Source organism: Pseudophryne corroboree, chromosome 3 (genome assembly GCF_028390025.1).
Source record: "Pseudophryne corroboree isolate aPseCor3 chromosome 3, aPseCor3.hap2, whole genome shotgun sequence".
NCBI classification, from domain to species: domain Eukaryota; kingdom Metazoa; phylum Chordata; class Amphibia; order Anura; family Myobatrachidae; genus Pseudophryne; species Pseudophryne corroboree.
In genome coordinates, this window is record NC_086446.1 from 33,716,868 (window position 1) to 33,730,879 (window position 14,012).

Genomic DNA, 14,012 nt, shown 5'->3' on the forward strand with positions numbered 1-14,012 from the left:
CTGTGTTTGGTTTCTGATTGTTTTCTTCTCTTTTAAAGGGTTTTACTCGGACGGATTGTCCGTAAGAGTTATTTTTGAGGGGGGGGGGGGAAACAAAACAAAGTATAATGTGATTTCATGAATACTAGAGTGTACGGATAATGCAAAATAATGGTATATATAACTGTACATTCCTATGCGCCTATGAGCAAATGACATAGTTTGAAAATAAGTCGAAAGTGAATGCTGTTCCCCGATGAGGACATGTCATTACGTGTTTAATGTGTTCCTGTTATGCAATGTCTGTATGCAAACTACTCTCCTTCGAAATAAAAATACTTTATTTAAAAAAAAAAAACGTGACAGGGCACTGTCTAGAACAGGTGGTGACTCCCATCTTCTCCTGTCCTCTGCCGGGAAAGGATAAGCAACCTGAATTCTTTTGGGAATTTGAAATTTCTTTTCAGGGTTTGGCCAAATTCACTCAAAAAGAGTATTTAGCTCATGAGAAGGAGGGAAGGTTACGTTAATTTTCTTATCCTTATAAAAATAAGCCTTCTCCTGAGGTACAGGAGGGGCTTCCGTAACTTCTAAGACCTCCTGTATAGCAACAATCATGTATTGAATGCTTTTTGCCAATTTAGGATCTATTTCCCTGGACTCACTAGTGTCGACACAGGAATCAGAGTCCGTGTCGGTATCAGTTTGTACTATTTGCGCAAATGGCCTCTTATGTGACCCAGAGAGATTCCCTGTATAAGGCAGAACTATGAAAAATCACATCTTCCACTGATTTTCTCCAGTTTTCTGCATGAGACTCAGACTTATCCAATCTCTTACTGATATGATTCACACTATCACGTAATTCTTTCACCCATTCAGGCTCTTGGTGTGCCGGCAGCGCCACCACATTACAACTCTGTGTCCCTAAAATGGCTCCCTCAGGGGAAGAGCTCCCTGCCTCAGACACGCCACACCACAGACACTCCGGGACTTATAGGGGACAGACCCACAGTAAAATCTGCCAGAAGGACACAGATAGGATTTGCCAGTTCACAACCTAGCGCCAGTGATAAGATTTCTGTGTAATACAAAATGCCCACAGAACAGTAGCGCTTTTATAATGTTAAATACACAATATATCACCAAATTACACTGGGCTCCCCCTGTTTTGCACCCTGATACTTGTTTCAGAAGTGTAGGAGGACCAGCGTTCTTCTCTGCAGTCTGCAAGGAGATAAAATGGCGCTGAGCAGTGTGCTGGCTTTCTGAGGAGGAAGCCCCACCCCCGTAATGGTGCGTTTCCCCTCATAGAATACAATAATAATTTTTATACTGGCGGAAGTAGGACTGTGCCTCCGCAACTTATGTCCCCTTTTTAGCCAGTTATATTAGGTCTGCTGCTGCCCAGGGCCCCCCCTCCCCCCCCCCCCCCCGCGCCCTGCACCCTGCACCCAGCTGTCCCTATGTTTGATGGGTAGCATGGCGCACAGCGTTCCCGCCCGCTGTGCGGTACCTTTTCTGCCATCACGATGAAGATCTTCTCTCTTCTTTACACTCACCTGTCTTCTGACTTCTGGCTCTGCAAGGGGGGTGACAGCGGGCTGTGGGAGTGAGCACATAGCCGCAGCTAGCGTTTAGGACCCTTCAGGAGCTAATGTCCTGTCAGCCAGAAGCACAGCCATGGAACTATTTAGGAAGTTGGTTCCTACTTCTTCCCCCTAAGTCCCACGAAGCAGGGAGACTGTTGCCAGCAGTCCTCCCTGAAAATAAAAAAACCTAACATAAAGTCTTTCAGAGAAACTCAGTAGAGCTCCCCTGGAGTGCATCCAGTCTGCCTGAGCACATTTTCTAAACTGAGGTCTGGAGGAGGGGCATAGAGGGAGGAGCCAGTTCACACCCTTGAAAAGTCTTAAAGTGCCCATGGCTCCTGCGGAACCGTCTATACCCCATGGTACTAAAGTGGACCCCAGCATCCTCTAGGACGTACGAGAAATATTGGAAGGAATTCTAAGGGATACCATACAGGAGTATCTACAGACCACTAGGATTATTAACAAGAACCAGCATGGGTTTGTGAGGGACAGATCATGTCAAACTAACTTAATTAGCTTCTACGAGGAAGTGAGCGACAATCTTGACCAGGGAAAAGCAGTGGATGTGGTCTACTTAGATTTTGCAAAAGCCTTCGATACAGTGCCTCACAGGAGACTGATCATCAAATTAAAGGAGCTTGGACTAGGAAAAACTTTACATGGATAAGTAACTGGCTGAATAACGGTACAGTGAGTAGTGGTCAACGGGATGTCCTCCAGATGGACCCCAGTAGTCAGCGGAATACCACAAGGGTCCGTACTCGGGCCACTACTATTCAACATATTTATCAATGACCTAGGAATAGGCCTGGAAAGCACAGTGTCAATCTTTGCAGATGATACTAAACTGTGTAAGGCAATTCATTTGGAAATAGATGTGGAGTCTCTGCAGAATAACTTATCTAAGCTTGAACTCTGGGTGTATAAATGGAGAATGAGGTTCAATATGGAAAAATGCAAGTTTATGCATTTCAGGACTAAAAACAAATTTGCATCCTACATATTAAATGGGGAAAGTCTAGGGGTAACAGTATTGGAAAAAGATTTAGGGGTACTCATTATAATAGGCTTTATAACCGTACACAATGTCAAAGTGCAGCAAAGAAGGCAAGTAAGGTGCTATTGTGCATAGAACGGGAAATTGAGACAAGGGATGAGCGTGTAATCCTGCCGCTGTACAAATCATTGGTACGTCCGCACCTGGAATATTGTGCTCAGTTTTGGGCACCACTGTATAAAAAAGATATCGGTGAACTCGAAAGGGTTCAAAGGCGAGCTACTAAAGTAATTAAACGCCTAGAGGGACTGGATTACGAGGAAAGGCTAAATAGGTTGAATATGTATACACTGGAAAAGAGGCGTCTAAGAGGAGACATTATTAATGTCTTCAAATATGTAAAGGGACACTACAAAGAGTTATCAGAGGAATTATTTATTAAAAACTCTGTTTAGGACACATGGGCACTCGCTGTGGCTGGAGGAGAGAAAGTTCCGAACGCGACGGAGGAAAGGGTTCTTCACTGTTAGGGCAGTAAGGATTTGGAATTCCCTGCCAGGGAAGGTGGTAATGGCGGACTCTGTAAATGCATTTAAAAGGGGACTGGATACATTTCTGATTGAAAATTATATCCAAGGTTATAACATTTAAAATATTGACGTTGATAATCCGGGTGTAACATGATTTATAGTTGTTAACTAGTCATAAAACATTACTTCAGCAGGTACATTATAATCAACTCAACTTAATGCAGGTTGAACATGATGGGCATTTTGCCTCTATTCAACCTCAGTTACTATGTTACTATGTTACTCAGTCACTGTGTGTCTCCTACAGATAGGCCCAGTAACAGAGATACCCCAGACAGATGTCCCCGTCCTCTGTATTCCCAGGACTGTACAGAGGAGAATCACAGGACCCCACAGGAGGATCAGGTAGGTGGGATTTAGGGTCTCACTAATATACCAGTGACAGTCACTATATGATCTGTAATCATATTGTATTTTCTTTCAAAATATAACATTATTATTAATGAGTTATTCTCCTGCAGGGTCCACAGGTTATCCACAGGATAACATTGGGATATGATGAAGCGACAGCGGATTTGCACCAATCGGTCAAAGCTTTTTGGCCTCCCAGCATGCAACGGGCCCGTCCATATATCCCCGCCTCCTGGCTCAGGCAAATCTGTTTTTTGTTTGGTGCGGCAGGAGCCGGACCATGCTCAGAGGGCTGCTGGTTTTTAGCAGCCATAAGCTTTCTTATTTTATTTTTATAGTCTTACTATTTTTTATTGAGTGATCTTTCTAAACAGCGTCTTATACATACCTTAGAAAGAGTCGCTCCAACAACTCCCCGCCAGGTTGTGACAACGCTTACCCACGGTACATTGCTGTTTCGGCGGGCGTCTGTGTAGGATATACTAGCAGGTCCAGCAGATGTTACCAGGCTGTGACTGGAGCACGGGGAGGAGGTAAGGCATCGGTTCCGTTTACTAGGGGAATACGGACACAGCCGCACTGTTTTGGGAGGAGACTACCAAACAGTCGCCGACGCGGCTGCCACCATGGGTGCTCCAGCGCTAGGCCTTAGGGATCAGCGGCTCCAGGAATAGCATGAGGCCGCGATCCCTAGGCTTGATGTCAGCAGTGGGGAGTCAGACGCTCTCCTGGTCGCCCCTTCCCCCGGTTCATGACCAGTTTCCTCCAAGTCTCCCGCCATGAACTGTTTTCCTGCTTCTGTCAGAGACGTTGTGCACTAAGGGGACCCAGTCGCAGCATAGGCGGCTGTGTGACTGGTGCATCAGTGTTCACTTGGGCGTCTGTGTTCACTACATGTTCATGGAACGGCGGTGTACACTAATAGTGTCTGGATCCACTCAGCGTTTGCAGACGTACAGTATTGATAGATCCTGGAAGCGGGGTATGTCTCACTGTATTCCACTCTACTGAGTATGGGTTATACAGCACTATGGGGGTCATTCCGAGTTGATGGCACGTAGCAACTTTTTGCTGCCCGTACGATCAACTAGACGCCGCCTATGGGGGAGTGTATTTCTGCATAGCAGGGCTGCAAACGCTATGCAAAAAGTTTCCTGTAAAAGAAGACCAGGGTATGAGTTACATACCCTGTGCGATCGTTCCAGCGCTGCAGGTCCCGGAATTTACGTCAGACATCTGCCCTCCAAACGCCTGGACACGCCTGCGTTGGACTCACCACTCCCCGAAAACGGTGAGTTTCCACCCGGTTCCACCTTCCTACTGTCAATCTTCTTGCGGTCGCCGCTGCGACCGCTTTCTTCTGTAGCGGCGTCGCTGCCTGGCAACGGCGCGCCTGCGCAGTGTGGCCGCTGCGCATGCGCAGTTCCGACCCGATTTCACGGCTGCGAAGAAGCGCAGCGTGCGAAGGGGTTGGAACGACCCCCTAAGTCTCTACCTTTTGAGTACGAATAGTTGAATAAGTGCCTGATGCATACGAGTCTGATAATTATTACAGTTGTTTTCTTTCGCTATGCACCTGAACACGGTTAATTCTTATATAAGGTAATGCAGTAATATATTTCTCCTACATACTTGAAATGTATTTGTTGTTGAATATGTTCTCATAATTGCTTATTATACTAATGTATAACATGTGACTGACTGCTATTGTGATTGCTGACTACTGTAATTCTGTCAGTTTTTTCTGTCTATTCTGATCGTCAATACTGGTGCAAAGCAGGGTAGGGTCGGATTGTATGTCACTTTAACAAAAATTAAAGTGATTACAGTCACAAATTGTGTAGTACACTTTGCAAGGGTCTGATTATTTATCATGCCTAAGGGGGTCATTCAGACCCGATCGCTGCTGTGCGTTTTCGCACAGCAGCGATCGGGTCTGAACTATGCATGCGCCGGCCCTGGGCTGGGTTAACCTCTCAGGATCTGATTAAGGATGGTTTTTGGCCAAATTGTTTTAACTTTCACCAAGGTCTCTTGAAAAATACAAGGCAGATAGGTGCAAGTTGATCCCCCATGGGCTATGTTTGCACAGACATTGAGGGTCATTCCGAGTTGTTCGCTCGCTAGCAGTTTTTAGCAGCCGTGCAAACGCTATGCCGCCGCCCACTGGGAGTGTATTTTAGCTTAGCAGAAGTGCGAACGAAAGGATCGCAGAGCGGCTACTAAATCATTTTGTGCAGTTTCAGAGTAGCTTCAAACCTACTCAGCGCTTGCGATCACTTCAGACTATTCAGTTCCTGTTTTGATGTCACGAACACGCCCTGCGTTCGCCCAGCCTTACCTGCGTTTTTCCTGGCACGCCTTCGTTTTTCCGAACACTCCCTGAAAACGGTCAGTTGATACCCAGAAACACCCTCTACCTGTCAATCACTCTGCAGTCAGCAGTGCGACTGAAATGCTACGCTAGACCGTGTGTGAAACTACAGCGTTCGTTGCATTAATGCGTCGCGCGTGCACATTGCGCCGCATACGCATGCGCAGAAGTGCCGATTTTTTGCCTGATCGCTGTGCAACGAACGAAAGCAGCTAGCGATCAACTTGGAATGACCCCCATTATCCAGTATAGCTGAGTGGATAATTCCAACTTCTGTACCAGGGATAGATTACACTATTAACCCTTACATGCAGCATTACACCTGTGGTTTATCACTTCCAGCAGGGGAAGTAGCAGCCTCTCAACAGAAACAGGCTGAAAGGCCAGTGGTAAGTAAATCACATAGACATGAAACAACATCTTCACAGTCTACACATGTTTCAGATGAGGATTCGTCAGAGGATGAAGACTCATTACACTCTGATTCTGCATACAAGGATGAGGAAGAAGGTTTCAGCTCAGTGGACATATCTGAGTTAATGCAATGAAAGCGATTCTATCCTTTGAAGATTCAGCAGAGCCTGTGTTAAAATTCAAGGCACCTGTGTTTAAACGTCCCAAAACAGTTAAGACTCAGTTTCCTGGGTCAGATCAACAGACATCCCATCTGGACAAAGGGAGACCCTTTTGGATATCAGACTGGGAAATTCTGACAATGGATGCCAGCCTTCAGGACTGGGGAGCGGTGTCAGGAAGGTTTTGTTTCCAGGGGCAGTGGACCAAGGAAGAAAGTTGCCTGCCAATAAATATATTGGAACTCTGGGCCATATACATGGCGCTGATTCAGGCAAAGGACATCCTTCAGGGGAAACCAGTTCAGATCCACTCGGACAATGTGACGGCCAGTAGTGTACCTCAACCATCAGGGAGAAACCCACAGCCAAAAAGCAATGAAGGAGGTAAATCACATGTTAAAGTGGCAGAACTTCATCATCCAGCCTTGTCCGCAGCATTCGTTCCAGGAGTCCTAAACTGGGAAGCGGATTTTCTCAGTCGACACGCCATTCATGCAAACGAATGGGCTCTACACCCAGAGGTCTTCCAGACCCTGGTCGACAGGTGGGGATTGTCGGAGATAGATCTCTTGGCGTCCCGTCAGATCAACAAAATTCTCGCATACAGGTCAAGAACAAAGGATCTCAAAGCAATCTTTGTGGATGCCCTGTCGGTGAGATGGGACTTTCATCTGGCCTATGTGTTTCCACCAATTGCCTTATTACCCAGGGTGATGAGAAAGGTAAAACAAGGAAGGGGTGCCGTGATACTAATAGCTCCAGCGTAGCCCAGAAGCCATTGGTACACAGATCTGCAGAGGATGTTGATGGATGCTCCATTCCTATTCCCTCAACATCCAGATCTACTGACTCAAGTACCTTGTTATCACAGACACCTGGATCGACTGTCTTTGACGGCGTTGCTCTTGAGACCTTTATCTTGAAGTCAAGATGATTCTCACAACAGGTCATTCAAACAATGCTCAGAGCAAGGAAACCTTCCTCAGCTCGCATTTATCACCGAATATGGCGAGCCTATATTCAATGGTGCAGTAAACGGAAATTTGACCTTAGGTCTTTCAGAGTTTCCAGGGTTTTAGCATTCCTTCAGGCAGGAATGGATAAAGGTTTAAGGGTGGCTTCCTTGAGAGTGCAAGTGTCAGCCGACTGTATAGTTGAAAAAATGAAAATTGCCAGCCTACAGGATGTGTGTACTTTTTTCCAGGGAATGCTGCGCAATCAACCTCCTTTTGTTCCTCCTACAGTGCCTTGGGACTTAAGTTTAGTCCTAAAGGCCCTTAAAGTTTCCCCATATGAACCACTTAAAAGAGTGGATCTTAAATGGTTGACAGCTAAAGTTCTCTTTCTACTGGCCATGGCATCAGCTAGAAGAGTGTCAGATTTAGGGGCATTGTCATGTCGTCCTCCATTTCTGATTTTTTTATCCAGATAGAGCGGTTCTCAGAACTAAATCTAGGTATCTTCCTATGGTGGTGTTTAAATTCCACCTTAACGAAGAAATTGTAGTTCCGGCTTTCCAAAGGCCGGACATTTCTGTGGGAGATGCATCGCTGGATGTGGTCCGTGCCTTAAGGATCTACGTGGATCGTACCAGTGCCATCAGAAAGACAGATTCTCTCTTCATTCTCTACGGATTTCACAAGAGAGAGCTAATAAGCCGACACTGGTGAGGTGGCTTCGGATGACGATTTCAGAAGCATATTCTCAAACTGATCTCCCTGTTCCGGCTAATGTCTCTGCTCACTCTACTCGTAAGGTAGGTCCATCATGGGCAGCACAACGTGGTGCTTCAGCAGAACATATATGTAAGGCAGCCACATGGTCTTCCATTAACACATTCATTAAACATTATGCTGTTGATACCTTTGCCTCTCAGGACGCTGAATTCGGGCGAAGGATTCTCCTGTCCAGTCAGGAGCGTCCCCACCACTAAATTGCTTTGGGACATCCCAGTGTTATCCTGTGGATAACCTGTGGACCCTGCAGGAGAAATATACGTTATGGTAAGAACTTACCATTGATAATGGTATTTCTCCTAAGTCCACAGTATCCACAGGGATCTCACCCTGACGCACCTGATTTGAGGATCCTTTTACTCACTAACCTCTTCCTTCTTGTATGGAAGGGTGTTCATGTGTGTTCTTCTCGCCTGATTAGGGCTCTCTATGATGCGCCTGCCTTGAGCTTTAGGAAAACAACTGATTTGCCTGAGCCAAGAGGCGGGAATATATGGACGGGCCAATTGCACGCTGGGAGGCCTGAAAGCTTTGACCATTTGGTGCAAATCCGCAGTCGCGTCATCATATCCCAGTGTTATCCTGTGGATCCTGTGGACTTAATAGAAATACCGTTATCAATGATAAGTTCTTACCATAAGGTATATTTTTATTCTAATCTAGGTTAAGAATCTAATTATTATTAAGGTAGAAGATATAAAGGGAGAAGAAGAGATGTATGTGATGGGTGATCAGCAGTGTAAGGAGGAGGAAATCCCTACAGATATCAGCACAGGTGAGAAGGGGTCATTCAGACCAGGCCCGCAGCGCAGTTTTCCGATGGAGGCAACCGCAACGTGATTGACAGCGGCGAGCATTCGCGTGGCGGAGACTTGGCTTTGGGGGGATGCCGTGACGTGGCATTGGGGAGGAGGAGGGGGGTGGAGTGGGCGGACCAGAACCATTTTTGGGGCAGCTGCGTGACATCACACGCAACTGCTCTGATTAAAAAACATGGCGGCCGACCGCCTGACATCCCAGATGGGCTGTCGTCTGCCATGTTTTTTTATCTTTGATCTTATTGCGGACGCATCGGGAGGCGGCCTCACACATGCTGCCCTTGCCAAGTATAGTAGTTTTGGTCATAAAGTGACTTTTGAGAGTATATTACCTTAGGGAACTTTGTGGTCAGCGGTGAGGTTAATTTCGGTCAACCGCTGACCACAAAGTTCCCACCATTGGTTACAATGGAGCGCATAGGCGCTACATTGTAACACTGCCGTGTGCTGCCTGTCATACAGTACAGGAGCACACAGCCAATCAGGAGGGTGCCACAATGTGGTGCTCCCTGATTGGCTGATGGAGCCCTCTTAGACATAAGTCAGAGGGGGTTTCTGGCATTCGGGGAAAGGGGTCCCATGTGAAAACATGGGGCCCCTTTCAGTGCGAGGTCGGGTATCCGTTTTTTTATTTTGCCAAGTACCTGGATTACAAATGGATTACAAGAAGAGCCTTCTACACTGGATTTTGTGAGTATAATTTTTTTCACAGGTACACCATGGATTCTACATGGAGAAGGGGACCGACCCTCGTGTGAACATAGGTAAGTATGTGTATATGGAGGCGTGGATGTATGAATTAAAGTTTTACTTTCAAGGTGTGTGTCTTATGTTTTTATTGGTGTATTTTTTTAGTAGTAGTACTACAGGTACCAGCGGGCCCGGTGTTCCTCTGCATGCTGGTACTAGTGGTTCTCCAAGTACCAGCTTGCGGGGGAGGCTTGCTGGGACTTGTAGTACAGCTACTAAAGACAATATTAATTTTTTTACAAAACGGCTATCATCCTCCCATCCGCAGCCCTTGGATGGGGGGGGGGCAGCCTCGGGCTTCACCCCTGGCCCTTGGGTGGCTGGAGGGGGGGACCCCTTGATTGAAGGGGTCCCCACTCCTCCAGGATACCCCGGCCAGGGGTGACTAGTTGGTTATGTAATGCCAGGGCCGCAGGGACCTATATAAAAGTGTCCCCCGGCTGTGGCATTATGTATCTGGCTAGTGGAGCCCGGTGCTGGTTTCAGAAATACGGGGGACCCCTACGCTTTTTGTCCCCCGTATTTTTGGAACCAGGACCAGGTGCAGAGTCCGGTGCTGGTTGCTTAAATATGGGGGAACCTCTGACATTTTTCCCCCCATATTTTTTCAACCAGGACCGGCTCAAAGAGCCCGAGGCTGGTTTGGCTTAGGAGGGGGGACCCCACGCAATTTTTTGGGGGATTTTAACACTGATTTTAATTTATAAAAAGGTGCACAATGAAGCCCAGCACGGATCTCTCAGATCCGTCCGAGATTCATTGTATTAAAGTCGGCAGTGTTTTACAAGTCACTCACGTAAAACACTGCCAAAAAAAACGAATGACATCGACATCGGTAAATCCGAAAATGCAGAATACGGCAGCTTAGTAAATTAGTCGTACTAAATTCAAAAAGTTGCAATTTTACACTTTCGATGTCATTCGTGATTGAACTTTGACCTCAAACGGGAAATGACGAATTTTAGTAAATATACCCCAATGTGTTAACAAACATAGTTGTGACTCATGAGTATTGTTTAACCTTCTGAGGAAACTGCAAGTCCCTACGGAGAAACGCATTGAGATCCTGCTCCCATATGTTAGCGCCAGGAGGAGCACGGCCAAGCCGTTGCCTGGGAGCCGGGACGGCGTGCCTCCCGCTGACCCCTGCCCGGCACCTAGCAACAAGCGGACGCCTGGGCGCAAGGTCTCCTGGTCCCCGCCTGGCACCTAGCAACAGGCTGATGCCTGGTGCTGGGGGCCGCCGCACTCCTTGTCCACGGGGACGTCAGAAGCAGTAGACGTTCCCCATTGCTTAGGTTCTTGGTACGTGCAGCAGGGCAGCTGCACTTAGTTAGCGGTGATTGGGGCAGCATCAGTTATATTCCCTCCTGGTCACTCTCAAAATGCTGGTGATAGTTCCTGCTTCAGTTTGAACCTGTCAGCTCGGAGACCTTGCTCGATAACCTGACCAGATCCAGCCAGCTTGGTATTCAGGTTTTTGCTAAGCAGTGTGTGGAGTTTCCACACAGACACTGCCTGGCTTATATTTCTGTATTATAACATCTTACAGCATTGTTGCTTTCACAGTTTATTAAGTCACTTATAACATCTTTGAGTATTGTTGCTTTCACAGTTTATTAAGTTGCTTATTACATCTTACGCTTTCACAATCACTCATATATTCAGTGTCCTAGCTTTCAACACTCTGTGCCTTGGTTCCTATGTGGGAATTTTGGTGGCTGCGCCGCACATAGGGGGTCATTCCGAGTTGATCGTTCGCTAGCTGTTTTTAGCAGCCGTGCAAACGCTATGCCGCCTTCCACTGGGAGTGTATTTTAGCTTAGCAGAAGTGCGAACGAAAGGATCGCAGAGCGGCTACAAAATAATTTTGTGCAGTGTCAGAGTAGCTTCAGATCTACTCAGCGATTGCGATCACTTCAAACTGTTCAGTTCCTGTTTTGACACAAACACGCCCTGCATTCGCCCAGCCACGCCTGCGTTTTTCCTGGCACGTCTGCGTTTTTATCCGACACGCCTGCATTTTTTCTGGCACGTCTGCGTTTTTTCGAACACTCCCTGAAAACGGGCAGTTGACACCCAGTAACGCCCACTTCATGTCAATCACTCTGCAGTCAGCAGTGCGACTGAAAAGCTTCGCTAGACCTTGTGTGAAACTACATCGGTCTTTGTAATAGTACGACGTGCGTGCGCATTGCGCCGCATACGCATGCACAGAAGTGCCATTATTTTGCCTGATCGCTGTGCAGCAACCGAAAGCAGCTAGCGATCAACTCGGAATGACCCCCATAATCTGTTTGTTGTCCTTTCTGTATTCTCTCCCATTGGTGGTCATGCTAGTCTTAGTTAGCTTTCCCCTTATTCACTCGCGGTCTCAGTTGGTGCCTTGTTACCTCATAAGACCTGTGGGCATCGGAGTCTGGGCAGACCTAATTCGCCCATTCAAACGTGGCTGCTATAGGAGAAGATCAGCTCTGCAGGCACCAACCGACCACTGGGGGGAGTAACGGAGTCAGTAGTTAGAGTAGGCGTTGCTGCGGTCATTCATAACTAGCTGCAGCTTCACTCGTGAGTACTGGAACTCCCCAGTTGCTCCCACTCCTCTGAGTTCCAGGTACTCAGTTCGAAACACCATAGCCATTTTTCATTTGGTACCTTTTTCTATTCAACCATTCATTGACTCTTTTCTCTTACTCCTTTATGTTGACTTTTCCTATTTGTTTCCTGTTTATTGTTGTATTACTGTTACTTTAAGGCTGGAACATACAAAAATTATTTCTTATCTTCTTAATAATAATTTCTCTGACGTCCTAGTGGATGCTGGGTACTCCGTAAGGACCATGGGGAATAGACAGGCTCCGCAGGAGACTGGGCACTCTTAAAAGAAAGATTAGGTACTACATCTGGTGTGCACTGGCTCCTCCCTCTATGCCCCTCCTCCAGACCTCAGTTAGAATCTGTGCCCGGCCAGAGCTGGATGCACCTAGTGGGCTCTCCTGAGCTTACTAGAAAAGAAAGTATTTGTTAGGTTTTTTATTTTCAGTGAGATCTGCTGGCAACAGACTCACTGCTACGAGGGACTTAGGGGAGAGAAGCAAACCTACCTGCTTGCAGCTAGCTTGTGCTTCTAAGGCTACTGGACACCATTAGCTCCAGAGGGATCGAACACAGGGCCCGACCTCGATTGTCCGTTCCCGGAGCCGCGCCGCCGTCCCCCTTGCGGAGCCAGAAGACGGAAGATTCCGGGAGAAAATCGGCGGCTGAAGACTCCGGTCTTCAATAAGGTAGCGCACAGCACTGCAGCTGTGCGCTATTGCTCCCACAGCACACCACACGCTCCGGTCACTGGTGGGTGCAGGGCGCTGGGGGGGGGGGAGGGGGGCGCCCTGGGCTGCAATTTGTATACCTTACTTGGCAAAATGCACATAATACAGTTCTAAACTGTATATGTGCCTAATCCCCCGCCATAAATATTATTAAAAAAGCGGGAGAAGCCCGCCGCTGAAGGGGCGGGGCTATCTTCCTCAGCACAGCCAGCGCCATTTTCTCTTCACAGCTCCGCTGGAAGGACGCTCCCCAGGCTCTCCCCTGCAGTATACACTACGGAAAGGGTAAAAAAGAGAGGGGGGGCACATAAATTTAGGTGCAAATTGTTATATAAGCAGCTATTGGGGGAAAATTCACTTTGTATTAGTGTACATCCCTCTGTTATATAGCGCTCTGGTGTGTGCTGGCATACTCTCTCTCTGTCTCCCCAAAGGACTTTGTGGGGTCCTGTCCTCAGTCAGAGCATTCCCTGTGTGTGTGTGCGGTGTGTCGGTACGGCTGTGTCGACATGTTTGAGGAGGACGCTTACGTGGAGGCGGAGCAGGAGCCGATAAGTGTGATGTCGCCCCCTGCGGGGCCGACACCAGAGTGGATGGATATGTGGAAGGTATTAACCGACAGTGTCAACTCCTTGCATAAAAGGTTCGATGACGTAACAGCTTTGGGACAGCCGGCATCTCAGCCCGCGCCTGCCCAAGCGTCTCAGAGGCCATCAGGGGCTCAAAAACGCCCGCTACCTCAGATGGCAGACACAGATGTCGACACGGAGTCTGACTCCAGTGTCGACGAGGATGAGACAAATGTACAATCCACAAGGGCCATCTGATGCATGATTACGGCAATGAAAAATGTGTTGCACATTTCTGACATTAACCCGGTTACCACAAAAAAGGGTATTATGTTTGAGGAGAAAAAGCAGC

At 47.4% G+C, this 14,012-nt stretch overlaps 1 protein-coding gene across 1 annotated transcript in view; it reads left to right on the forward strand.

Annotated features, from left to right (window-relative positions):
- Positions 1-14,012, forward strand: part of LOC135057111 (uncharacterized) — a 194,019-nt gene that overhangs the window by 105,705 nt on the left and 74,302 nt on the right. Inside the window, exons 8-9 of the mRNA XM_063963010.1 lie at positions 3,409-3,506; positions 8,861-8,972. Of these exons, the coding sequence (XP_063819080.1) occupies positions 3,409-3,506; positions 8,861-8,972 (210 nt within the window). The remainder of the gene's footprint in view (positions 1-3,408; positions 3,507-8,860; positions 8,973-14,012) is intronic.